This window comes from Hemitrygon akajei, chromosome 5 (genome assembly GCF_048418815.1).
Source record: "Hemitrygon akajei chromosome 5, sHemAka1.3, whole genome shotgun sequence".
Classification (NCBI taxonomy): Eukaryota; Metazoa; Chordata; class Chondrichthyes; order Myliobatiformes; family Dasyatidae; genus Hemitrygon; species Hemitrygon akajei.
The window spans coordinates 132,822,741-132,849,293 of record NC_133128.1 but is presented as its reverse complement, the minus strand read 5'-3'; the positions used below and the strand labels follow the sequence as shown (position 1 = coordinate 132,849,293).

General features: G+C 43.3%; 1 protein-coding gene across 3 annotated transcripts in view; it reads right to left on the bottom strand.

Moving 5' to 3' along the window:
• ino80db (INO80 complex subunit Db) overlaps positions 1 to 26,553 on the bottom strand; it is a 133,938-nt gene that overhangs the window by 75,585 nt on the left and 31,800 nt on the right. For all 3 annotated transcript variants that reach the window (XM_073046518.1, XM_073046520.1, XM_073046519.1), the window contains exon 3: positions 14,866 to 15,680. In XM_073046518.1, coding sequence (XP_072902619.1) covers positions 14,866 to 15,680 — 815 coding nt within the window. The remainder of the gene's footprint in view (positions 1 to 14,865; positions 15,681 to 26,553) is intronic.

The window sequence follows — 26,553 nt, the reverse complement described above, 5'->3', positions numbered from 1 at the left end:
AAGATCACAATGCTCTCTATAAGCTCTTTCCCTGAACAGCACATGCTGTCTCCTGCACCAAACACAATATCCCCTTAAATTTCCATCATGTCAATGACCTCTAAAACCCCTTCAACACACACAATACCCACAAAAATTACTGTCACCACTGAAGCCCAGCGATACAAAACCCCTTTTGCACACATCGACGCTTGAGTAACTGGTGCCTTTTAATGTTCACATACTGACCTCTAGCGTCAACATTGCCTTTCACACACGATAGCTTGTGTCAGACTTTTTTAAAGCACATACTGATGCCTCAACTGAGACCTGCAATACTCTCAAAAAACAACAGCTCAATTTACCATCTCTTTGACTTCCCACCCACCTCAAGAATACTTCTGCTTCAAAGATCATACAATGAGTACGCGCCCCCCCACGGGCAACTGTAAAGAAAAAAAATTGTAACCACCACTTTTAACCATGTATCAATTCCTAGTGCATTATTTCCTTGGGCAACGAACTGTGCATCAGGTTCTACCTGCGTTAAAATTACACAGACCGAGAGTAGACACTGATCCTAGAATTAAGGGCCCGTTACTATTCACTGACCCCTTGATTTATCGCGCCACACAGAGTACATGTTACTACCTTCATTAACATTCACATTCATCTCTAGAGCTGTTACCACCCAATTCAGAGTCAATGTCTCCTTTGACGTTTTGGGTCGAAATCCTGCATCAAGATTGCTGCAGGATTAGGATTGTAGGCTTTAACCTGAGGAGTCGACTATTCTTACCCCGACCCCCAGATGCTGCTTGAAACCACCTCTTTCCCCCAAAGCATTATTCACTGCTCCAAATTCTAGAACCTTTGTCTCCCATGTCACCAAGTAGGATATCAAATCACTAATGACAAAAGCTACATCCAATTACTATTTCAAGGAATAAACTCTAATTTAGAAATAACATACCTGTCTACAGTTACAGAGAAATAAAATTTTGAAGTATATGGTGTTCTTAAAATTACAATGGCAACAGAATTTTGTGATATATTTTAGTTAATCAAATTTTAAGACATTTTCAATAATTTTGTTTATTTTACTCCCAATTATAATGCATTGAGAAATACAGTTAAATTCACTGGCCACTTTGACACTGTCCTCAGTTGGGTATTTCAGGAGCAGTGTCTCCACACCATAATACCCAGAGCCTGGCCGAGATCAGACCCTGCTGGTGGACACCAGGGTGCAGAGAGCCAGGATGGTAAGGCTTTGGCTCAGTTAACATGCTGGAAGTAAATTACCAACAAACTTTTGCTTACTAAACTGGCATTACCCCTTCCATGAATAGAGCCGTTCAAATAACTCAATCAAATTTGACAGAGATGATTTCTCAACACTCAAAGCCATGCTGACTATCCCTCCAAATGCAGGAGATCCTGTTTCTCTGTATTTAGCACCCCTCAGTAACTTTTCCATCATGGTTCAGTGGCTTGTACTTTGGCTTATCCTTGCAGCTCTTCTTATAAACGGACAACATTAAGCATCCTCCAGTCTCAACTGTACTAGTGACGATACAAGTACCTCTGCCATTCTTTCCTTGTTTCGACATTGTCCTCGGTTTAGTCAGCCCTCAAGAGATGAATATACCTTCAGTCACTTAGATTACCAGCACCTCATCTTTGTAATGTGGATATGTTTCAGGACATCACTATTCTGTTCCCTGAACTCACCAGCTTCCATAACCTTCTCCATGACAAATACAGACCCTTTGCAAACAAGAGAAAATCTGCAGATGCTGGAAATCCAAACGACACACACAAAATGCTGGAGGAACTCAGCAGGCCAAGGCAGCATCTATGGAAAAAAGTACAGTCAACGTTTTGGGCCTAGACCCTTCGGCAGAAAAAAAGATAAAGAGTAGATTTAAAAGCTGCGAGATGGGAGACAGAAACATAAGATGATAAGTGAAACCAGGAGGGAGAGGGATGAAGTAAAGAGCTGGAAAGCTGATTGGTGAAAGAGATACAGGGTTGGAGAAGGGGGAGTCTGATAGGAGAGAACAGAAGGCCATAGAAGAAAGAAAAGGGGAAATGAGCACCAGAGGGAGGTGATGGGCAGGAAAGGAGATATAGTGAGAGAGGGATTAAGGGATGGGGAATGGTGAGAGTGTGTGGGGAGTGGGGGGGGGGGGGGGGGGGTCCATTACCGGAAGTTTCGGAAATCAACGTTCGTGCCTTCAGGTTGGAGGCTACCCAGACGGAATACAAGGTGTTGCTTCTCCAACCTGAGTGTGGCCTCATTGTGACAGTAGAGGAAGCTATGGACTGACATATCAGAATGGGAACAGGAAGTGGAATTAAAATGGGTGGCCACTGGGAGATCCCACTGCTTCAGGCAGACAAAGCATAGGTGCTCGGCATGTCAGGTCTCACCAATCTACAGGAGGTGACACCGGGAGCCTCCACACAGTATACGACCCCAGCAGACTCACCTGGAAGGACTGTTTGAGGCCCTGAAATGTAGCGAGGGAGGAGGTGTAGGGGCAAGTGTAGCACTTGTTCTGCTTGCAAGGGTAAGGGCCAGGAGCAAGATTAGTGGGGAGGGATGAACGGACAAGTGAGTTGCGTAGGAAGCAATCCCTGCGAAAAGCAGCAAGTGTGGCGGGGGGGTGGGCAAGGTGGGGAAGATGTGTTTGGTGGTGGGATACTGTTGCCGAGATGGCAGAAGTTCTGGACAATTATGTGGGTGATAGGTGAAGACAAGTGGAACCCTATCCCTGTTACGGTGGCGGGAGGATGGGGTAAGAGCAGGCATGCATGAAATAGAAGAGATGTGGTTGAGGGCAGCGTTGATGGTGGAGGAAGGGAAGCCCCTTTCTTTGAAAGAGAAGGACATCTCCTTCGTCCTAGAATGAAAAGCCTTATCCTGAGAGCAGATGCAGTGGAGACAGAGGAATTGAGAGAAGGGGATGGTGTTTTTACAAATAACAGGGTGGAAAAAAATATAGCCCAGTAGCTGTGAGAGTCTGTAGATTTATAATAGACATCGGAAGATAAGCTGTCTCTAGCAACAGAAGCAGTGAGATTGAGAGGGGGGGGGGGGGGGAGGTGTCGGAAATGAACCAGGTAAATTTGAGGGCAGGGTGGAAGTTCGAGGCAAAGTTGATGAAGTAGACAAACTCAGCATGGGTGCAGGAAGCAGCACCAATGCAGTCATTAATGTAGCGTAGGAAAAGTGGAGGGTGGACATCAGAGTAGAGTTGGAACATAGACTGCCCCACGTAGATGACAAAAAGGCAGGAATAGCTGGGACCCATGTGAGTGCCCATGGTTACACCTTTTGTGTGAAGGAAGTGGGAGGAGGCAAAGGATAAATTATTAAGAGTGAGGACGTTCCACTAGACGGAGGAGAGTAGGGTGGAGGTCTGGTGTCTGGAAAGAAACAGAGAGCTTTGAGACCTTCCTGGTGGGGGGTGGAGGTGTATAGGGACTGGACTTCCATAGTGAAAATCAGATGATGGGGGCCAGGGAATTGAAATCATTGAAAATATCCAGAGTTCCAGTGTTTCCACACATAGATTTCCACAATGATCCTTAAGGGAACCTATTCGCTGCCTAATTACCCTGAAAGTCATCAACCCAAAACTCTAAGTCAATGCTCTCTCCACAGACTCTGCCTGACTGCTAAATTTTAAGCATTTTGCTTCAGTTTACCACCATCTGCATAAAAACTCCCACTGACCACAACATGCTGTCTCCTTTATTACATACTGACATGAGTGATTGCTTTCTTTCATAAATGGAACTGGATTTCTAGAGGTGCTGCTTCCATTCTACCCACTAATGCCTACAGTTGCATCACCTTTACTTTTCAACAGTCACTATCTTGCTTAACCTACAGAATAAGCTCTAGTTGCTGGTCCCTTTAATATCATGTTAATTATTACATTTACTGTGCCATTTAACATCTTAGTGCCCTCCTGTACACTGATAATATGCGGCTTTATCTTATCTCTTACTTCTTTTGACCCTGACACTGCCATGAAGTTGCCAGGGTTTGTCTGACATCTAACAGTGATTGAAAAGAAATTTCCTTCAACTAAATACTGGGAAGGTTCAAATGTTCACATTTGTTCCCTTCCCACTGATTTCACCGAAATATCTGCAAACTATGAAAGTCAATCTGGCTATTGTAACCTTGCTGTAACGGCTGGTTCTGTCTTTTGGACCTTGCACTTTCTTCATGTTTGTAATATCACCTGATGTGCTCTTTGCCTTTGACAATTAGCTAATGAAACCATCATCCACATCTTTGCTACCTGTAGATACAACTTTGCCAATGCACTCTTCATGGTCTCCCTTTTTCCACTTTCTGAATCCATATAACCATATAATAATTACTGTACGGAGACAGGCCATCTCAGCCCTTCTAGTCCGTGCTGAACGTTTACACTCACCTAGTCCCACCTACCTGCACTCAGCCCATAACCCTCCATTCCTTTCCTGTCCATATACCTATCCAATTTTACTTTAAATGACAAAATCAAACCTGCCTCTACCACTTCTACTGGAAGCTCGTTCCGCACAGCTACCACTCTCTGAGTAAAGAAGTTCCTCCTCGTGTTACCCCCTAAACTTTTGCCCCTTAACTCTCAACTCATGTCCTCTTGCTTGAATCTCCCCTACTCTCAATGGAAAAAGCCTATCCACGTCAACTCTATCCATCCCCCTCATAATGTTAAATACCTCTATCAAGTCCCCCCTCAACCTTCTACGCTCCAAAGAATAAAGACCTAACTTGTTCAACCTTTCTTTGTAACTTACCCACAAGGCTATCCAAGCTCTAATGCCCAAATCTTAACTTGCATTTCTGGTAAACAAATGTAAATTTGCTGATTTTTAAATTCTTATTCCCGTTTACAATCTTTCCTACTTTTCTCCCTCCCTTACATCCATTCTCCCAATCCCTTAAACTTGCTTCATATGTACAATCTTCATATGTGCAATAAATGCAATTCTGTTTGAAGTACCTCACTTAAAGTCACTCTGCTGGAGGGAATGTGTTAAGATGGCAAAATCCTGGGTTACGGATTTCCCCTTCTAAACCTCTCCATATCACATCTCTCTCCCCTTGTTTAATACATTTACTATGTACATTGCCTGATCTCAGTTTTCTTACTTACTGATGTTCACATGGGACATTTTTTCAGCAGTAAAAGTGCTTTCTGAATGGAAGTTGTCACTATTAAGAAAAGTTAATCTGAAATATACATTCCATCTCCTATAATATTCAAACTGACTTGATTCCTCCTGAAATACTCCTCTTTAATATCACACCCTGAACCTTCGAGTTAATATTTCCCAAAATATCATAGTGACTCTTGAGATACTGTCTCCTATAATACACTTGCACTAACCAGCAATTACAGACTTTTAATAGTCAAACTGACCCCTAAATAACATTCATTTAATGCTAACGCTGACTCTATGTTCTAAAAACATCGAGATACTACCTAGCCCTTACGCTGAGTTTCAGAGAGCCAAAGAAACTGCTTTATTTTTGATTCAGCATACAAGCTCAGAATTCTCCCTAGATTGTTGCACCTACTTTTGCCCTTCTCCCTTCCTTCTCCCAACTTAATCACGCAATGAGTGACAAGCAATTGCTTAGCATATCCCACACAAATCGTTTCCTCACGGACTCACCCAGAAAACAAAAAGGACCCAGTATCAATGACCATAACATCAGCCGAGCTTACTCGTCTAACTTATCAGTGCTTCATGTACGCAGAAAATATTATTTGTCTCACTACAAAATATTTTAAATAGACTCCTGTATAGAACAAATCAAAATGCTAAAAAGCATAGTAACAGTTGCCATTTAAAAAGTACTGATAACATAGGGTTAAAGAATAATACAGCACAAAACAGGTTCTTCAGGCCCACTGGTTCACATCAAATACAAAATCCTCCCTGGTAGTCCCCAGTTACATGTGTTCGACCCATACCTCTCCTAGCCTTTCCCCTCCATGTACTTAACAAAACACCTCCAATGCTGGATTTGGACTCACCTGAACCACTTCATCTGGCAGCTTTTCCCAGGCACTCACTGTCCTCTATGTAATGAAGTTACCTCTCAGGTATCTTTTAAATTTCTTCCCTTTCATCTTGAAGTTTAGCCTTCTAGCTTGGACTCCCAATCTTCGGGAAAAGACTATGACCATCTTATACATGCCTCTCATTATTTTATAAACTTTGATGAGGTCACCACTCATTCTCATACACTCCAAGGAATAAGGATCCAGTGTGACCAGGGTAATGAATGGCAGGATGTTTCACAGGAATACTCCAATAAAACTTCCACCCGGCCAGGGAAATATGAGCATGAACAAAGGCAGTGAGAAGCTGGGAGGTGATGGGGGGAAAATGCAAAGGTCTGAAGAGGAAGAAATCTGATACTAGAGGAGAGTGGACCATGGGAGAAAGAGGAGGAGAAGGGGCACCAGAAGCAGGTATAAGCAGTTGGGAAGAAGAGAGAAGAGGTAAGAGGGGAGCTATAATGTGGAATGGAAAAAGAGAGAAGGGAGAAAAGGGAGAAGTTACATGAAATTAGTGAAATCAATGTTCATGTTGTCAGGTTGGAGGTTACCCAGAGAGAGACTGAATGTGACATGCTGCTTCTAAACCTGAGAATGGCTTCATTGAAGCAGCAAAGGAGGCCATGGACTGACATGTTGGAATGGGAATGGGCAGTGCAATTAAAATGGTTGGCCATCAGGAAATCCTGCCAGCTTGTATTCCTTCTCCTCCCAAAGAGGGAACTGTTCATCTCATTCTGACTTTTTCCCCTTTCTTTTGCAGCTTTGATAAAGTCTCAACTTGAAACGGCAACTGTTTATTCCCTCCACAGATGCTGCCTGACCTGTTGAGCTCCTCCAGAATTTTGTGAGTTAACCATATTTGACTAATTTGAAAGAGTGCTGTGAAGAAAGATCACATGGTGTAGATAAAAGGAGAATGAATGAATTTAATAAGATTTCAAGAAGACATTTGGTAAGGTGCTGCAACAAAGGTTAATGCAGAAAATAAACGCTCATGGTTTAGGAGGTGACATAGTAGCATCAATATTAGACTGGCTGCCTAACAGGAATGAGAGTAGGCATAAATGGATCTTTTCCTGCTATACAAGATGAAATAAATGTTGCTCCACAGAGAATGACAATAGGGCTTCAATTTTTTTACAATTTAAAACAGAGAACAGTACAACACTGGGACAGGCTGTTCAGCCCATGGGCTAAATAAGCTAATTATATCTAATTACACTAATCCCCCTGCTTGCACGAGGTCCCTATTCCTTCATTCTCTGCCATTCATGTGCCTATGCCTATCTAAGAGGACTTCTTTTCTGTCTGCCTTCGCCACCAGCCCTGTGAACGCATTCCAAGCACCCACTCCAGTGTAAGAAAAGCTTGCTCTACTCATCTCCTTTGAATTTTCTCCCTTTACCATTAGATATTTCAACCTGAAAAAGATACTGGCTATTTACTCTTGTGCAATTTCTGTAAACGACTTGGATTGAAGATATATTTTGTAAGTTTGCTGACGGCACAAAGATGGGCCAAAAAAGTTAGTTATGAAAGAATGAGACGCAACAAAAAAATATAAGTGGTTAAGTGAGCAGATAAAGATCTAGCAATGGTACATAATGAGGAAAACTGTCAAATTGTCCACACTGACAGGATAAGAAATACATATTGTCCTAACTCAGAGACCTGGGGACACAAGAGGCCGCAGATACTATAATCAGGAGTATAAAACAAACTTTTGGAGGAATGCAGCAGGTCAAACAGTATCTACAGAGGCAGAGAGAAAGCTGAAGTTTTGAGTTGAAACCCTACATCAGGATTTATTAGGTATAATATACAGGTACAACAATGGAAAAGATTGGGAAAGCCAGACGAATACTGTAGAGTCAGAGTGGAGTCATATTGGCCCTTCAGCCCAATTCACTCAAGTCAAACAAGGTGCCCATCTAATCCATTTGCCCGAGGTTGGTCCATATACCTTTAAACCCATGCTAACCATTTAACTGTCCAAACACCTTTTCGAATGCTGTTATTGTACCTGCCTTAACCACTTGTTCAGGCAGCATATTTCATATTTGCATCATCCTCTGCTCCCCAGATCTCTTAAATCTCTACCCCCCCCCCCCCCACCAACCTTAAACCTAAGCTATCTAGTTTTTGAATCCATCTCCCTGGAAAAAGAGTTTGTAGATTCACCCTGTCAATGCCCCTCATTGTTTTATATAGCTTTATAAAAGATCATTCCTTAAATACTCAAAGGAATAAATCTTTCCTATGACAGTAAATGAAACTGAACACCAGGAGCAGCCTTACCAGTGTCTTTTACAGGTACATCATAACATCCCAACTCCTACACTCAATGTCCTCACTGATGAAGGCCAGCATGCTAAATGCCTTCTTTAACACAATGTTTACCTGCAATGCCATTTTTAGTAAGCCATGTGCTTGTACTCCTAGGTTTCTCTGCTCTACAACACCTCCCAGAACTCTACAATTCACTGCGAACATCCTACATCAGTTTGACATCCAAAATTCAACCCATCACATTTATCTAGAATGAACGCCATTTGCCATCTCTCAGCCCACCTACCAAGATTATCACGATCTCCTTGTAACTTTTGATAAGTGTATTCACTGTCTATGACACCAACTATTTCATGTCATCTTTGACTCCTAGGGAAATTGAAAATAAAAACTCAGAGGCCATGCTATACTTGTGCAGGGCACTGGTAAAACCACATCTGGAACACTATGTAGGGCACTGGTCTCCTTACTTAAGGGATGACATTAACACTTTTGAAGCAGTTCAGAGGAAATTTGCTGGGCTAATACCGAGAATGGAATATTGTCTTACATAGATAGGCTGGACGTTAGACTTACATTCACGAGAGTTTTGAACATTGAGAAATGACTTGATTTCAAATTCCTGTGCAGTCATGATGGGGAGAGGTTTGCTCTTATGAAACAAAAAAGAATATGGAGCCTTCCTGTCCAATTTTCTAAGTAGACACCAGTACAACACACTTGTGTTCCTTTGGCAGAAACTATACACTGCTATAATTTTAGGAATAAGTTATAAGTAAGTTTCCAGATGCTGGAAATCTGAAGTTGTGCACCTAAACTTTGCCAGAATAGTGATGGTGCAGTAAAGGTCAGATCTCATTGAAATCTACTGAATTATGAAAGACCTAGATAGAGTGGATGTGGTGAGGATATTTCCAATAGTGGGAAAGTCTAGGACCAGTGGGCACAGTCTAAGAATAAATGGACGTTTCTTCATAACAGAGATGAGGAGGTATTTCTTTAGCCAGAGGGTGGTGAATCTGATCAAAACTTACAGTGAGAAGGCAGAAACATGGTCAAGAGGGATAATTGACAAGCTATCATTGAATAGTGGAGCAGACTTAATGGGCTCAATGTCTTAATTCTGCTCCTATGTCTTATAAAATCTAAAACAAAGTGTTTACTGTTTCCTCATCTCTGCAATAAATGAACCCCCCACCCCTTTTTTTTAAATTCCAGTGAAGTGAATATACTTGGACCTCTTCCTCCAATCACATTGAAGCAAAGTCTTTAAATGTTTCAAAGCAAAGGTAAACAGATCTTTGATACCCAAAGGGTAAAATGTTTTCGCAGGCAATGCTGCAGGAACAGAAGATTCCTCAGTGTGTTGCAGAAAGTGATGTAAATTAGAAGAGCCAGAAAGGATCTGGACAAAAGATTATAGTTTAGACAACTGACAAAACATTTGCAGGTGTACTTTTACATTGAATTGTAAGCTGATACCATTAAGCATTTCAGAAAACTATTTGAACTCAGCTTAAATTTCCAGGTTCATCAATAGACAGGGCTTGCTTTGAGGGGCACTGAAGGCACACCTCAGCAATGCACATCACACTCTGACAGCAGAAGCAGAAGTCTAGATGCTGAAAATAGAGCATTCAGTAAGAAACCTCACACCAAATTCAAGGAGTGAACAAATTACACTGAAGCTCTGTAACCACAGAAACACCTAAATTACTAACTCTCAATCCGCAGCAGTGTTCCTGAAACGTCTACTCCTCCTTCTTTTGCATTAAGCTATAGAAGCATTTGGATTTGAAATGGACACCAAACCAGAAATACAAAAGAGGGTTATGTGAGGAGACAAAGGTTAAGTTGCTGTACTGAAAACCTCCGAAGGTTAACTCTTCCTTTCCACACTGTTCAGGTTTCTCAGTAAGAATTCAAACCTTTAAACAATTGACTACGGAATTTAAGCTGCAGAATCTTGGACATTACAGCAGCTGATAAGAGTGGCTCTAATAACTGGATTCAATCCTGACTTCTGGCACCATTTGTGTGGAGTTTGCACAATTGTCCTGAAATTGCACGGGATTCCTCTGGCTGCTCCTGTTTCCATGCCCTGGCTAAAGATGAGTTAACTGTCCATTGTAAATTGTGTCTAAACTTAGATAAGTGCAGTGAGAGGTAGAATCTACAGAAAACTGATAAGTATGTAGGAAGAATAAAGTGGAATCAGTGTAAACGAGTATCGTAGAGCATCACAGGCCCTTTGGCCAATCTAGTCCACGTCAAGCTCTTATTCTGACTCGTCCCATTGAACTGCCACTGGACTATAGCCCTCCATACCCCTTCTCATCCATGTACTTTGATAGCTATTCTCGCTGTTCACTACAGCCCCAATCTTGGAGTCATCCACATATTTGCTGATCCAGCATGTTATCATCCAAATCATTAATATACAGTAAATGACAAGAAAAAACAGACCCAACATCGATTCCTGCAGCACACCACTCGTCAGATATCTAGCCTGAGAGGCAACCATTCAATACCATCCCTAGCTTCTCCAGCTAAGCTAATGTTGAATCCAACTTACTACCTCATTCTGAATGCCAAGTGACTGAACCTTCTTGACCAGCATCCCATCAGAACTTTGTCAAAAGCCTTGTTAAAATCCACGTTGACAGCACCCACTGCCTTTCCTTCATCAACTTTCCTGGTAATCGCCTCAAAAGACTCTAAGATTGGTTAGACACAAGCTGCTACGCACAAAGCCATCTCGACTATCCCTAATCAGGCCCCATCTATCCAAATACTTATAAATTTTCTCTCTTATAATACCTTCCAATAATTTACCCACGACTGACATCAGGCTCACTGGCTTATCCTTTCTTGAATATTGGAACAACATGAGCTGTCGTCTAGTCCTCCGACACCTCGCCTGTGTTTAAGGATAATTTAAATACCTCTTCCAAGGGCCCGTGCAATTTCAGCACTAGCCTCCCAAGAGGTTCAAGAAAACACCTTGTCAGGCGCTGGGGACTTGTGGATTCAAATTTGTGTCAAGGCAACAAGTACTTCCACTTCTGTAATCTGTATACAGTCCAAGACCTCACTACTGTTTTGCTTCAGTTCCATGGACTCTGTGTCTGCCTCCCAAGTAAATACCGATGCTAAACATCCATTTAAGATCTCCTCCATCTCTTTTGAATTGATGCTTAGATGACCACACTGATCTTCAAGTGAACCAACTTTGTTCCTTGCTATCCCTTTACTCCTAATATATCTGTAGAAATACTTGGGATTCTCCTTTACCTTGTCTTCCAGAGCAAACTCTTGCTTCCTGATTTCCCTCTTAAGTATTCTCTTGCATTTCTTGTACTCCTCAAGTGCCCCATTTGTTCCTTGCTGCCTACATTTGTTATACACCATCTTCTTCTTTTTAACCAGGATTTAATAGCCTTTGTAAACCAGGGTTCTCTAAACCTGTTAGCCTTGCCTTATAATCTAAATGGAACATACAAACTATACTCTCAATATTTCACTTTTGAAGGTCTCCCACTTACCGAGTACCCTTTGTCAGAAAACAACCCATCCCAGTCCACACCTACCAGATACTTTCCAATGCCATCAAAATTGGCCTTTCTCCACTTACAATCTCAACCCACGAACCAGTACAATCCTACTCCTTAATTATCTTGATACTAATGGAATTGTGATCACTAGAGCCAAAATTTTCCCTATGCACATTTCTGTCACCTGCCCTGTCTCATTCCCTAACAAGAGATCCAGTATCACACATTTGGGGCTACTATACATTGATTAACATATAGACGTCCCATTTTGGATTGGGTGCTTGATAACCAGTGAAGATTTGGTGCACAAAAGAGCATAGTTCTATGGTGTACAACTGCACAACATAGTTTTTGCCATTTCACTTATACAGCTGATGAGAGTTTAGGTGTTTTAAGAAAGTATAACTAAATGCCATTATACAGCATTTTTCAGGTCACATTCACCATGAGAAAGAGAGTATCAGATTAAAATCAAAAAAAAAAATCCTAAGGTACACTACAGTCAAAATCATATACTATAGGAAACAAGCTCTTTAGCAGAGCAAAATATCTATTGGAACTGATCCCATTTGCCTGTGTTTGGGTCGTATCCTTCCAAACCTTTTCTATCAATGTCCTTACAATGTCTTGTAAATGGGGGGTGAAATTAACAGCAAAGAAAGCTATCAAGGCTTGCAGTGGGATCTGAACAAGCCAGAAAATTGGGCTGATAAATGACAGATGGAATTTAATGCACACAAGTGAACATATAAAAGAAATTTTTGATTGGTACATGTAGGGGAGGGGTATAGAAAGCAAAGATCTGGATGTGGGTAGGTGGGGCAGAAAAACAGGTCGGCATGGATTCAATGGGCCAAAAGTCCTGTTTAAATGTTTTATCCTCTATGAATCTAAATGTTATAATTGCATCCACTCTATCACTATTTTTGGCAGCTCATTAAGAATGGACTTATATCTTGCAAAGTCTGCTGGTGTAGCAAATAAGTAAAATACTTTCACTGGAAGCTTCAGAGGTGTGCCAATACGTTACAATATTTTAAAAGCAAGAATAAAAAATGTCAGATATTATCCAGATTCTTTTTCATTAACTTTGCTATGTTCTAGGCTAGAACAGTGCTGTTCAATAATCTTAGGCACATATATATAGCTAGGATGCCTAAGACTTTTGCATTGTACTGCAGTAATTTAATGTATTACACTGCATTGCCACAAAAAAAATCATAATGCATGTGAGTTATGATAAACCTGATTCTGATATGGATCTCTATTGTGGACTAAGCGTGGGAAGGGGGAAATGGTTGAAAAAAGGGGAAAGGGAAATGGGAAGGAGCAGGAAGCATGAAGCACCAGAGACATTCTGTAATGATCAATAAACTAATTGTTTGGAATCAAATGACCTTGTCTCAGGGCTGGGTGTGTCTGAACCCACATCACCCCCCACCCCAGCACTCCTTTTCTGCCACCTGCCCTCCTCTGGTGCTCCACCCTCACCATTCCCAACATCCTTTGCTCCCACCAGATTTACAAACTCACACTCCACATTGACAAATACAGTACCGTGCAAAAGTCTTAGGCATCCTAAGACTTTTGCACAGTACTGTACATCAACTCACAATAATGTGCATGAACTTTGCATAAAACTTTACTTTGAAAAGTAGTGATTTATTAAAAGAATTTTGTATAAATTAGCACACAGCAGAAAAGCATGAGCAAATTTTGCTGGTGCTGGATCATCCTAGGTAGAAAATTAAATAAATGAATACAAGTCCCTGATTATATCACTTGTTCAAGCTATTATTCACAGTTCAGAGCTTAGATAATTAGTTTACTAACAGCCATTGATCTGGCTTCACAACTATGTGAAATACTGTACGTGCACTATTATAGTAATGACTGGGCAAACACCAACAGTATTAGTTATTTTGCCATGCAGTACTACCTATTATGGTTTCAAGCAAGCTTCATCCTTTAATGATCAGATATAACATGTTCTTAACATGCTGATTAAAAATTTGTGTCCCCCACCAAAAATGTGCCACTGATGAAAGAAATGAATTTTACTTTGGTCTCCTTTCCAAAGCCCTTTGTTTTTAATTTCCAAGATATTACATTTCTCATGAGTGGGAACAGAAAAGAAAGTGAAACAAAAAGAAGAAAGGAAAAATAAGGAACAGGAACAGAAAAGGAAGAAAGAGATATAAAGGTTTACAAGTTAATAGCACTTTTCCTGACCTCAATACTCTTGAGCTTTTTAGAACAAGTGAGGTACATCTGTAGTTACACTGGATATATGGTGGTTAATTTGTACAAAATGAGGAAACAAACAGCAATTAGATTTTGACCAGGTCAGCTGTGCTTTCAGCAAAAAGAAATCTACTGATATTTTGTATAAGTTCCACTCATTGCGTGAAAGTTTGATGTGATCTCAGAGATTTTGAGGTAGGCATAAATAAGCAAACAATCTCTGTCTACTATTAGCAAATCAATTTTGGATCCATTTTGCCTTGGATGCCATTTGGGACATAAGGCTTGTCATATGCCTTACTGAAGTTCATGTAGCCCTCATCTATGTCCTTCATTACATCTATGAAGTACCTATTCTCTCTCTCTTACCCTTACTACACTTCAAGATGCCTTGTCACCCATCTTATATTTGTGGCTAAAAGCTTTGGACTCTCGCAAAAGTGCACCCACCTTAAAATTCTTCCTTACTTTAAATATGCCTATCAGGTCAACCATTCATTTTTTGCTTGAGTCCTCAAATCTTTCTTCATAGTTACAACTTCTCAGTCTTATACTTTGTTGGTTGCCTCTACGTTTTAAATTTACAAAATAAAGATCAGAATTGAGACAATATTAATTCAATTATCTAGGCATTGCCCATGATACCACACAACAAAGCTTTGCAGTTTCAGTCAAGTAGCCTTGCACGTTCCTACCTAAATGTGGAAAGAGATCCCGATGCAATAGTTGCTTCTCAGCACACAGTTTTGCTAGTCTCTTTAGCCTGTTTACACAGGCTAAGTGCTGTTTGCAGACTGGTGTGGAGTTTGAAGCCTTCAGGACAACCATATTGGGCCTGGAAGTGTCTGTTGCCTTGGCAGCAGCTGGGGATGGGACAGCAGCAGGCTGTGGTACAGGCGGCGACTTTGTTTGCTGAGGGGGAGAGGCGGTCCGATGGGGCTTTCCGTTTGGTGAGTGTGAGGCAGGCGTTGCTGCTACTGTACCATGGGCTGCCGCTTGTGGCAGGCTGGGGCTCGAGGGTAAAGGGGGTTTGCATAGCAGGCCCAGTGGCAGTACGGCAGGTCGTGGGGGACTGGAGAGAGGGGGAGTGCCGGGGTAGAGTGACTGAGGAGGTGCAGGGTGTGGGATAAAGTGCTCTGATTGCAGTCTGCAAATCTCAGGCTCTCGCAGCAGCCGCTGCTGCTGCTGCTGCCGGTTCTGAGCCAGTTTGGTCTGAAGCTTCCGTTTGACAGTTCCTTTCCTCAGTGCACAATCATCATCGTCAGGGAAAGCAAATGGGTCGTCAAGCTCGCGGTCCAGGTACTGAAGGGACAGCCGCGGCCTCTGTGGCGACCGCGTCGGTCCATCCAAACCATTTGCTGTTTTCAGGGCCAACGAGGGCACTGCCAGGCTGACTGCCATGGTAACATCAGGGTGCAGTCTGGAGCGCACGTCTTCTAGCTGCTCATTCTTTTTCTTCCGCTCCTTTTTGGGCACCAAACCGAGAACTTGCAGATGGCTGTTGCAGTATCTGTTGGGGAAGAAAGAAAGTATTAGCATACCAGGAATTACTGCTACAGCGGCAAGTATCATACCTTGTTCAACTAAGGCCCGTGTCCCTCCATGCTTTGGAACCAGAAAAAAATGATGTAACCTATCGTAAATTGTGAAGTATTGCATTGTTCTCATTTGAGTTCACCAATGTGCTAATCTTGTACATCCCCAGTACATCCAGATGAACTGTGAAAAACATTATACAATTATGAGTTGTCTCCTCCCAAGGTTAGGACGTATTTAGAGCTTTGAGTTGAATGGCATGGAGTTTCAAACTCTAGATCATGTAACAACGTGAGGTCTACATCATTAACAGGCCATTTGGCTCATTTTGGTTCATGGGCTCCAGACAAGACATCTTCTACTATGCTTAACCTCAACCCAATAACGCTCTCTCTTCCTGATAAATGAAACTGTAGGGCGGAAGGTCTCAGCCAGCCAAGCAGCATCCATGGGGAGAGAAACAGTCTATTGGGTCAGGGGTCCTTCCTCAGACTGACTGGTTAATGTTCCACTTTGAGGAAGAGTCCTTGACCTGAAATGCTTACCTGGTTTTTTCTTCAGATGCTGCTTGACTGGCTGAATTCTCCAGGAATATTCTGTTTTCATTTTTGCCTCATTTACATACCCAAATTTCCCTTGAATAATTAAAAGGCAAGGAAACCTACCCTCATTTCTTAATTGGAATTAATGGCAGCTAGTTTTGAATTCTTTTTCAGTGGTGGCATTTTGCCTCCACCGCCTTTAATAATTTCTAAATTTTAATTTGATAATTCTCAATTTTCTCTTTACTGGAGAAAAGTGTCTACAGCCAGTTTATTTCTGTGAAAGTTATGCATCATGCCATCGTTGTTGACATATTAATATTCATGTACAAAAGTAGAAATAAAAGACAAAAACAGTTCTTCAATACTAGAATCAATCTCCTGTTGCTTAAAGAGAGTTAGGACAGGGTAGTCTCAAGGAGTGTTCACATACATGCATTAATAACAGTCTGTAGCGGTGTGCTACACGCAGCGCTGAAATAACGACACGGAATCGGTAAACTGCAGTTAAAAAAGATTTTATTTGAACTTCGCGGCCTCGCTTTAAAGCCTCCCTGATCCCGCCCTCCCCGGGCGCGGATGCTGTAGGGGGCACGTATTCACAGACCCGCGCGGGCTTTTCCCTTTGTTGGTGAAGCAGACCTGGCACCCTTTTGGGACTGGCCTTTGTGCCGGCGCGCTGGCTATTTGTTAGCCGGTTCGAGTGCGCTAGGAAGTGGGGTCGCCACATAACCCCCCCCCCCCCCGCCCCCCAGAACCGGCGATACACCCTCCAATGTCCACAGTCTGGGCCGGACCCTGTTTGGGAGGTCGGGCTCTGCGCCGCGGTGCCGGAAACTCGACCGGTTGCGCCACGTCCACATGGGCCGGTTTGAGTCGGTCCACTGTGAAAACCTCCTCTCTCCCCCCAACGTCCAGCACGAACGTGGACACGTTGTTCCTGAGCACCGTAAATGGCCCCTCGTAGGGCCGTTGCAGCGGTGGCTGATGCCCGCCACTTCGTACAAACACAAACTTACAGTTCTACAGGTCTTTGGGTACGCAGGTTGGGTTCAGCCCATGCTGCGAAGTGGGTATGGGGGCCAGGTTGCCGAGCCTCTCACGTAGTCTGCCCAGGACTGCTGCGGGTTCTTCCTTGTGCCCCCTTGGGGCTGGTATGAACTCCCCGGGGACGACCAGGGGTGCGCCATACACCAACTCGGCCGATGAGGCATGTAGATCGTCTTTGGGCACCGTGCGGATGCCGAGTAGGACCCAGGGAAGCTCGTCCACCCAGTTAGCTCCTCTCAGGCGGGCCATGAGAGCCGACTTTAGGTGACGGTGGAAATGCACCACTAGTCCGTTCGACTGTGGGTGGTAGGCAGTTGTGTGGTGCAGCTGTGTCCCCAAAAGGTTGGCCATAGCTGACCACAGGCTGGAGGTGAACTGGGCGCCTCTGTTGGAGGTAATGTGGGCCGGTACACCAAAGCGGGACATCTAGGTGGCGATCAGTGCCTGGGCGCAAGATTCGGAGGTGGTGTCGGTGAGCGGGATCGCCTCTGGCCATCTGGTGAACCGGTCCACAATAGTGAGGAGGTGCTGCGCTCCGCGCGACACTGACAAAGAGCCCACAATATCCACATGAATGTGGTCAAAACGCCGGTGGGTGGGGTGGAACAGCTGCGGCAGAGCTTTGGTGTGCCGCTGCACCTTGGCCGTCTGGCAGTGCATGCACGTTCTGGCCCATTCACTGACTTGCTTGCTGAGTCCGTGCCAAACGAACCTGCTGGAGACCATCTGGACGGTTGTCCTGATGGAGGGGTGCGCTAAGTTATGAATGGAGCCGAAAACGCGTTGCTGCCAGGGTGCCGGGACGATGGGACGGGGTTGGCCGGTGGTGACGTCACAGAGTAGGGTCCTCTCACCTGGGCCTTCGGGGAGGTCCTGGAGCTGCAAACCGGAGACTGCAGTTCTGTAACTTGGGATCTCCTCGTCTGCCTGTTGCGCCTCCACCAGCGCCTCAAAGTTTACCCCTTGGGAAAGGGCATGAATGTTAGGGCGAGAGACCGCGTCCGCCACGACATTATCCTTACCCGAGGCGTGCCGGACATCCGTTGTGTATTCAGAGATGTAGGACAGATGGCGCTGCTGGCGGGACGACCAGGAATCGGACACCTTCGCGAACGTAAAGGTAAGCGGCCTGTGGTCCGTGAACGCGGTGAAGGGCCTACCTTCTAAGAAGTACCTGAAATGCCGGATTGCCAGGTATAGCGCCAACAGTTCCCGGTCAAAAGCATTGTTTGGTGAAAAACGCCAGGGGTTGCCAGTGACCCGCGATGAGTTGCTCCAGTACCCTACCGACTGGCGTGTTAGATGCGTCCACTGTGAGGGCGGTAGGGACATCCATTCTGGGGTGCACTAGCATTGCAGCGTTTGCCAAGGCTTCTTTCGTTTTAATGAAAGCGGCGGCGGACTCCTCGTCCCAGGTAATGTCCTTGCCCGGACAGCGGCGGGCTTCTGCGCCCCACCACTGGTGGTAGAAGCACCATTGTTCGTTGGTCTCCTCACCCCTGCCTCTGGGGTTAGCGGGCTCTGTGGCCGGGCCTGGTCTGGTTTGCTGCTGGGAGCGTGGCCTGGTGATCTGTGCGACGGATGCCCCACTCTCCTTCTTGGCTTTCCACAGCAAGTCCGCCCGGGCTGTCACCTTCCGGGGGTCACTGAAATCCGCATCGGACAGCAGCAGGCGTATGTCCTCGGGCAGCTGCTCCAGGAATGCTTGCTCAAACATGAGGCAGGGCTTGTGTCCTTCGGCCAGAGACAACATCTCACTCATTAAAGTCGATAGAGGTCTGTCTCCCAAACCATCCAGGTGCAGTAAGCGGGCAGCCTGCTCGCGCCGTGAGAGTCCGAAAGTCCTTATGAGCAGGGCTTTGAATTCCGTGTATTTGCCGTCCGCTGGGGGAGACTGTATGAACTCCTCAACCTGGGCCACTGTGTCCTGGTCAAGGGAGCTCACCACGTAGTAGTAACGTGTGTCCTCTGAGGTTATCTGCCAAATGTGGAATTGGGCTTCTGCTTGCTGGAACCATAGGTGAGGTTGCAGTGTCCAGAAGCTTGGCAGTTTCAACGAAACCGCATGAACAGATGTGGCGTCGGTCATCTTCGGCCCAAATATCGTTTGGGCTGTCGGGGTCACCAATTGTAGCGGTGTGCTACACGCAGCGCTGAAATAACGACACGGAGTCAGTAAACTGCAGTTAAAAAAGATTTTATTCGAACTTCGCGGCCTTGCTTTAAAGCCTCCCTGATCCCGCCCTCCCCGGGCGCGGATGCTGTAGGGGGCATGTATTCACAGTCCTGTCCTGCGCGCGGATGCTGTAGGGGGCACATATTCACAGTCCCGCGCGGGCTTTTCCCTTTGTTGGTGAAGCAGACCTGGCGCCCTTTTGGGACTGGCCTTTGTGCCGGCGCGCTGGCTATTGGTGAGCCGGTTCGAGTGCGCTAGGAAGTGGGTCGCCACAAGTCCACCATTCTCAAAATAAATGCTAATACAGTGGCATGCAAAGGTTTGGGCACCCCTGGTCAACCCCTGTTATTATATTTGTCTTGTACAATTTTAGAGGGAAGAAAAGGAAAGGAGCACCATGCAAAAGTTTGGGCACCCCAAGAGATTTGAGCTCTCAGATAACTTTTACCAAGGTCTCACACCTTAATTAGCTTGTTAGGGCTATGGCTTGTTCACTGTCATCATTAGGAAAGGCCAGGTGATGCAAATTTCAAAGCTTTATAAATACCCTGACTCCTCAAACCTTGTCCCAACAATCAGCAGCCATGGGCTTCTTTAAGCAGCTGCCAAGCACTCTGAAAATTAAAATAAATGATACCCACAAAGCAGAAGGCTATAAGAAGATAGCAAAGCATTTTCAGGTAGCCATTTCCTCAGTTCGTAATGTAATTAAGAAATGGCAGTTAACAGGAATGGTGGAGGTCAAGTTGAGGTCTGAAAGACCAAGAAAACTTTCTGAGAGAACTGCTTGTAGGATTGTTAGAAAGGCAAATCAAAACCCCCGTTTCACTGCAAAAGACCTTCAGGAAGATTTAGCAGACTCTGGAGTGGTGATGCACTGTTCTACTGTGAAGTGACACCTGCACAAATATGACCTTCATGGAAGAGTCATCAGAAGAAAACTTTTCCTGCATCCCCACCACAAAATTCAGCGTCAGAAGTTTGCAAAGGAACATCTAAACAAGTCTGATGCATTTTGGAAACAAGTTCTCTGGACTGATGAAGTTAAACTTTTTGGCCGCAATGAGCAAAGTTATTGTTGTGTATGTGGCTTATTTACACAACTATGTTATTAATAAATACGCCAGAGACAGGAACTAAGTTTCATGGCTCTTTACTGGTAGAGTCTGAACTTGACACACATACAGATCAACACGCGCCTAATAGCACATGCAACGATGTGTTACTAAAACATAAAGTAGTCCCTTATTATAATGTAGGCTCTACGGTACACTCCTCCCTTTTTGTATCAACTTTTTTTTAACTGAAGCACTATGCTATACAAATATGTTTACTCAACATACAAATGCCTACCATTTGTTTACAAATTATAACAAAGTAACTTAATAATATCAAATTATAACAAGCCTTCTTTTTCTTTTTTTCCCTCTTTTTTTACTTTTGGGCTAAGACCCATTTATAACTCAAGTCTCTGGGAAGGTCTTCTCTGCCTCTCTGGGTAACGTCTGTCCTGGAATGTTTACTTTGGGGAATGAGTCTCCACAGGTAAATCAGGTGGATCATCAGCACCAATGACAGGCTTATCTGTAGATGAGGCCAATGTGATCATATCAGGAGTGTTTGCTTCTCTGGCAGGGGAGTCCGGGCAAGGTGGTGTTGTGTTCTTCACCTGAGCATCCATGATTTGGTCCACATGACGTCTCCATACGTTCTCTCCCACCTCAGTGACCCGTCTATGGCAGAAATTGTACCCTGCTGCCATTTTTCAGCCCCGTAATCACGTGCAAAAAACTGACTGTCCCACACTGAAGCTCCGTGTTGACTTAGCATTCAAGTGTTCAAAATGTCTGTTCTCCACATCATGCCATACATCTGGCTTGAGAAGATCCATGCAGGACCTCAAGTTCCTGTTCAGAAACATCATCGCTGGAGTCTGGTTAGTGGGCAAGGAGGAAGTTCTCTATCTTGTGTTGCAGTGGTCGATTTTCGCTGTCCCTTGCCTTGATGGCTTTCTTGAATGTCTGCACAAATCTTTCTGCCAAGCTATTTGTGGATGGATGGTAAGGGCAGATGTAAAGTGTTTGATTCCACTGTTCTTCACAAAACTTTGGAATTCTTCAGAGACAAATTGTCATCTATTGTCTGTGCAGATTTATTCTGGTATGCCATTCCTGGCGAACATGGCCCTCAGAACTGTAATGGTCTTTTCCGATGTGGTTGTCTTCGTTTTGATGACCTCTAGCCATTTGGAATATGCATCGATGGTGATTAGAAAGATTGAGTCCATGAATGGTCCAGCAAAGTCGATGTGCACTCGTTGCCATGGTGATGAAGGCCACTCCCATGGATGGAGAGGGGCTTGTGGTGGTGTGTTCTGGATCTTTTGACATCCAGAGCAGTTCCTGGTCAAGTCCACAATCTGTTTATCGATTCCTGTCCACCACACATAGACACGGTATCCAGGTGCCCCTTGTGCAGTTCCTCTAGCACTCAGGTGCGTAGCTTGGGAGGAATCACAATTTATGAACCACAAATTAGTGCTCCCCATCACACTGACAACTGCTCCTTCCTTGCTGAGAAGGCTGGAAACAGTGTGTTACCACATGCTGGCTGTCCCTTTATTGTGATGTCATACAGTTTTGGCAACATAGGGTCATTGTGTGTTTCTCTTTCAATAAGGCTGTTTGTCACTAGTAATTGTTCAACTATTGTTGTGTGAAAGACCTCTGCGGAATCCATTTGTGTAGTTATCTCTGAAGTCGGCAGTGGTAAAAGTGACAAACCATCTGCGTTGCCATGTTGCTTGGTCCCCTTGTGTTCAATAACATACCTGTGACCTCCTAAGAAAAGAGTACATCGCTGCAGCCTTTGTGCTGTCATCACTGGAACACCATTCCTTGGGTTGAAGATTGACATGAGAGGCTGATGGTCAGTCAACAGGGTAAACTTTTAACCATACAGGTAGTGACTGAATTTCTTGACTCCTCACACGTGGCTTAGGGCCTCTCTGTCAATCTGTGTGTAGTTGCGTTCAGCTGAAGTTAGCATTCTTGAGGCAAAGGTTATTGGTTTTTCTGAGCCATCTGGAAACTTGTGCGGTAACAGAGCTCCTATCCCATGGGGCGAGGTGTCACAAGCCAGTTGGATTGGTAAGGAGGGGTCAAAGTGCGCGAGCACCCCTTCTGAAGTTATGAGTCTTTTAGTTTCTTGAAACGCTTTCTCACAGCTCTCAGTCCACTTCCATTGTGTCCCTGTCTGTAATAGTGCATTTAGTGGGTGTAGGACTGTGGATAGGTTAGGCAAGAACTTGTGGTAATAGTTCACTAGTCCAAGATATGCTCTCAGCTGAGATACATTTTCAGGTGGTGGTGCCTTAAGCACCGCTTCTATCTTGTCTTGAGACATGTGTAAGCCATCCTTGTTGATCACATGCCCACAGTATAAGATTTCCTTTTTGAAAAACTCACATTTCTGTTGATTAGCTCTGAGCCCAAATTCTCGTAACCTGATGAGCACTTGTTCAAGATTAAAAAGATGTTCGTGTGACAATGATATCGTCCAGGTAACACTGAGTCCGTGGAATCCCTTGCAGGACCTGGTCCATTGCCCTTTGCCAGATTGCAGGAGCTGATGCTATCCCAAACACCAACCTGTTGTACTGGTAAAGTCCTTTGTGTGTATTTATTGTCAGGTATTTCTTGGATGCATCATCGATTTCCATTTGGAGATAAGCCTGGGCCGGGGGGGACGTCACGTGATGACGTAGGATCGAGACGCTGGAACCCAGCTCTCCCGTAAAAAGTTAATAAATTAATGTCTAAATGAAGAAAAGTTAGTCAGTACCTTCTAAAAGTTACTTATAAACTACTCCGGATTGTGTCAAGCTATGCCTCAAAGAAGGAAGATGAAGAAAACTAATACCGGGAAGATTACGCAAGTTGGAACAAGAACAAGGCCCACGTCTACCGAGGAACCGCAGTCTCAGGTACATTATACCACCGGCGATACGGAACAGGAGACCGCGGCAACAATGGTCATTCCTAAAGGGAAAGGCCATCGTGAATTGCGCAAACGCGAAGGACGGAGCATGTGCAAACGGGAGCAACAAGAACTACAAAGCCCAGCTACCACTGCAACTGAAAGTGATAGCGAATCGGAGGGCGAGTCAAATGTCTCGGAAGGATCAGATGAAGAAGGTTAAAAGTCCTTCTAGAAATATAGAAAAGACTTTGAGGCAAATAATGCGTAAATTAGACACATTAAAAGTAATTAAAAATAATCAAAAAATACTCAGAAAAAAAATGACCAAAATGGAGATTATGCTTGATAAAATGATAAAGAGACAGGAAAAAATGGAAAAAAGAATTACGGACTTGGAAACTACAACGGAGGACATGGTTGAAAGAATGGACAAAATAGAAAATGAAAATGCTGCTTGGGCATCAGGAAGAAAACAATTTATGGAACAAATTGATAAGCTTGAAAATTTCAGTAGACGAAATAATATTAAAATTGTTGGACTTAAAGAAGATATAGAAGGAGAAGATCCAATAAATTTTTTTCAAAAATGGATCCCTGAAAAGTTGGAAATGGAAGGAGAAATTCCAATTGAGATCGAAAGGGCTCATAGATCCTTAAGGTCAAGACCTCGAGCTGATCAAAACCCACGATCAATTTTGATAAAATGCTTACAATACCAAGACAAAGAAAAGATCCTGAAGGCCGCTGCCCAAAGTGCCAAAAATAGAAACGGGCCATTGATGATAGCAGGAAAACCAGTTCTTTTTTATCCTGATATAAGTTACAACCTGTTGAAGAGAAAGAAGGAATTTAACCCAGTGAAAAAAGCCTTATGGGTAAAGGGTTATAAATTTACAATGCGTCATCTAGCAACACTGATAATTTTTTTGGAGGAGGGAAAAAATTTTTTTCCCGATTATCGAAAAGCGGAGGAGTTTGTACAAGAACTTCCATCTATTCGCTAATTACACATAGAGACTTCTAAACATAATGGATTAAAGATGAAGATAGACCCAACGAACAGAAGTGATGGACATTTATGGATATTATAGAAGAGAAAAGCAAAATTTTAGAAATACTAAATGAGAATAGTATTTTTTTCTCTTCTTATACATATACTTTTTTATGTTGCGGGGGGGCTGGGAAGCTTTGGATCGGTTATTGCGGGATTCACGTGTGTAATCATGGCGGTTGCCATGACCCGTACAGCAGAGGGGGGTAATGTTGTGTTTTTTTTCCACAACATTAGTAGGGGGGTATTTTGTTTTTTTCTTTATATTTTAATTTTCTTCTATCTTTTTGCCTGGATGATTGGTGGGGACACACATAGCAACACGGAGATTTTTATAAGGATTTCCCAGGATACCACGAAAGTGGAAAGATTAGGTATTATTATAGATTGGAGTAATATAATTTAAAAAAATGACTAATCTACTAAACTTTTTAAGTTTTAATGTTAATGGGCTTAATGGGCCAGTAAAAAGAAAAAGAATTTTAACATATATTAAAAAAAATGAAAACAGATATAGCTTTTTTACAAGAAACTCATTTAACAGACATAGAACATCAGAAATTAAAAAGAGACTGGGTTGGCAATGTTATTGCAGCTTCATTTAATTCAAAGGCGAGAGGAATTGCAATTTTGGTTAACAAAAATCTACCAATTAAAATACAAAACATATTAATTGATTCGGCGGGGAGATATCTAATTATACACTGTCAAATTTTTTCAGAACTATGGACCCTTATGAACATTTATACACCAAATGAAAATGATGTAAAATTCATACAGGAGGTTAAGAGATAAATATGAAACATTTTTGAAAATTTGTCGCCCTTATTTACAAAAGACAGGATTAAATATATAGGTGCTCCGAAGATGAAATAATTGGTTACTTGGGGAAAGAAATAAATATATATACTAGTTATTGCGAACTCCATGGAGCATGTGGGGACCCTCCAATATCCAGGCATTCCTTTTTTTTTCTTTCTTTTTTTTGGTAGGGATGTTGGGGGGTGGGGGGCTGGGTGACATTTTTTTTTCATGCACGTTTGTTCTGTGACTATTTGAAAACAATAAAAAAAAGTTTAAAAAAAAAAGATAAGCCTGGGCCAAATTGATCTTTGTGAAATGTTCCTCTCCTGAGAGGGAAACAAAGATGTCCTCAATACGAGGTAGAGGATACTGTACTGTGCGGAGAACTGGGTTAACAGTCACTTTAATGTCTCCACATATGCGCACCTTGCTTGGTTATCCTGGTTTTGTGCTGGAGGTTTTCTTCATCGCTGGAACAATAGGTGTGGCCCATTCACTCCAATCCACCTTTGACAGGACCCCAGTCTGCTCCAGATTTTTCAGCTCTGCCTCTACAGTTGGACGGATTGCATATGGCACTGGTCTGGCATTGTGAAATGTTGGACATGCATTTTCCTCAATCTCAATCTTTGCCTTCATGCCCTGAAGTGTTCCTATTCCTTTCATGAATGCTTCCTCAGAGTCAGCAAGTATTTGTGACAGTCTCTCAGATGTAGCCTTGCTGCCCTCCTTTGCTGACACAACCAGTACCTTGATGGTGTGCCAATCCAACTGGATTTTCCTGAGCCATTCATATCCCAGCAACGGTGGTCCTCCATTTTTCAGTACATAGAGGTTCAGCTGCTGTGTTTTGCCTCTGTCACTTTAATTTTACCTTTGGGACGCACTCTCTGTCCTATGTAAGTCTTTAGCAGTAGTTTAGTTCATTCAGAGGTATGTAAGAAAACAGTTATTTGTAGTTGTGTACAGAGATCGCTGTTAAAGCTGAGCCTGTGTCCAAATCCATTTTTAGTCTCACGCCTGCCACTTGTGGAGTGATCCATATTACTCTTTGATCATCTGTCTCTTTCACGCTGTGAAGTTGCAGACAACACAATTCACTTTTGTCTGAGTCATTTTCATCAAAAATGCTTTCTTTCATTTTGTGTACATTGTTGTGTTTTCCTTTCTGGGGTTTCTCATTTGTTCAGTGACATTTTATTTGCAGCATATTCCAGAGATTTTTGTTGTATCTCTGAAGCAC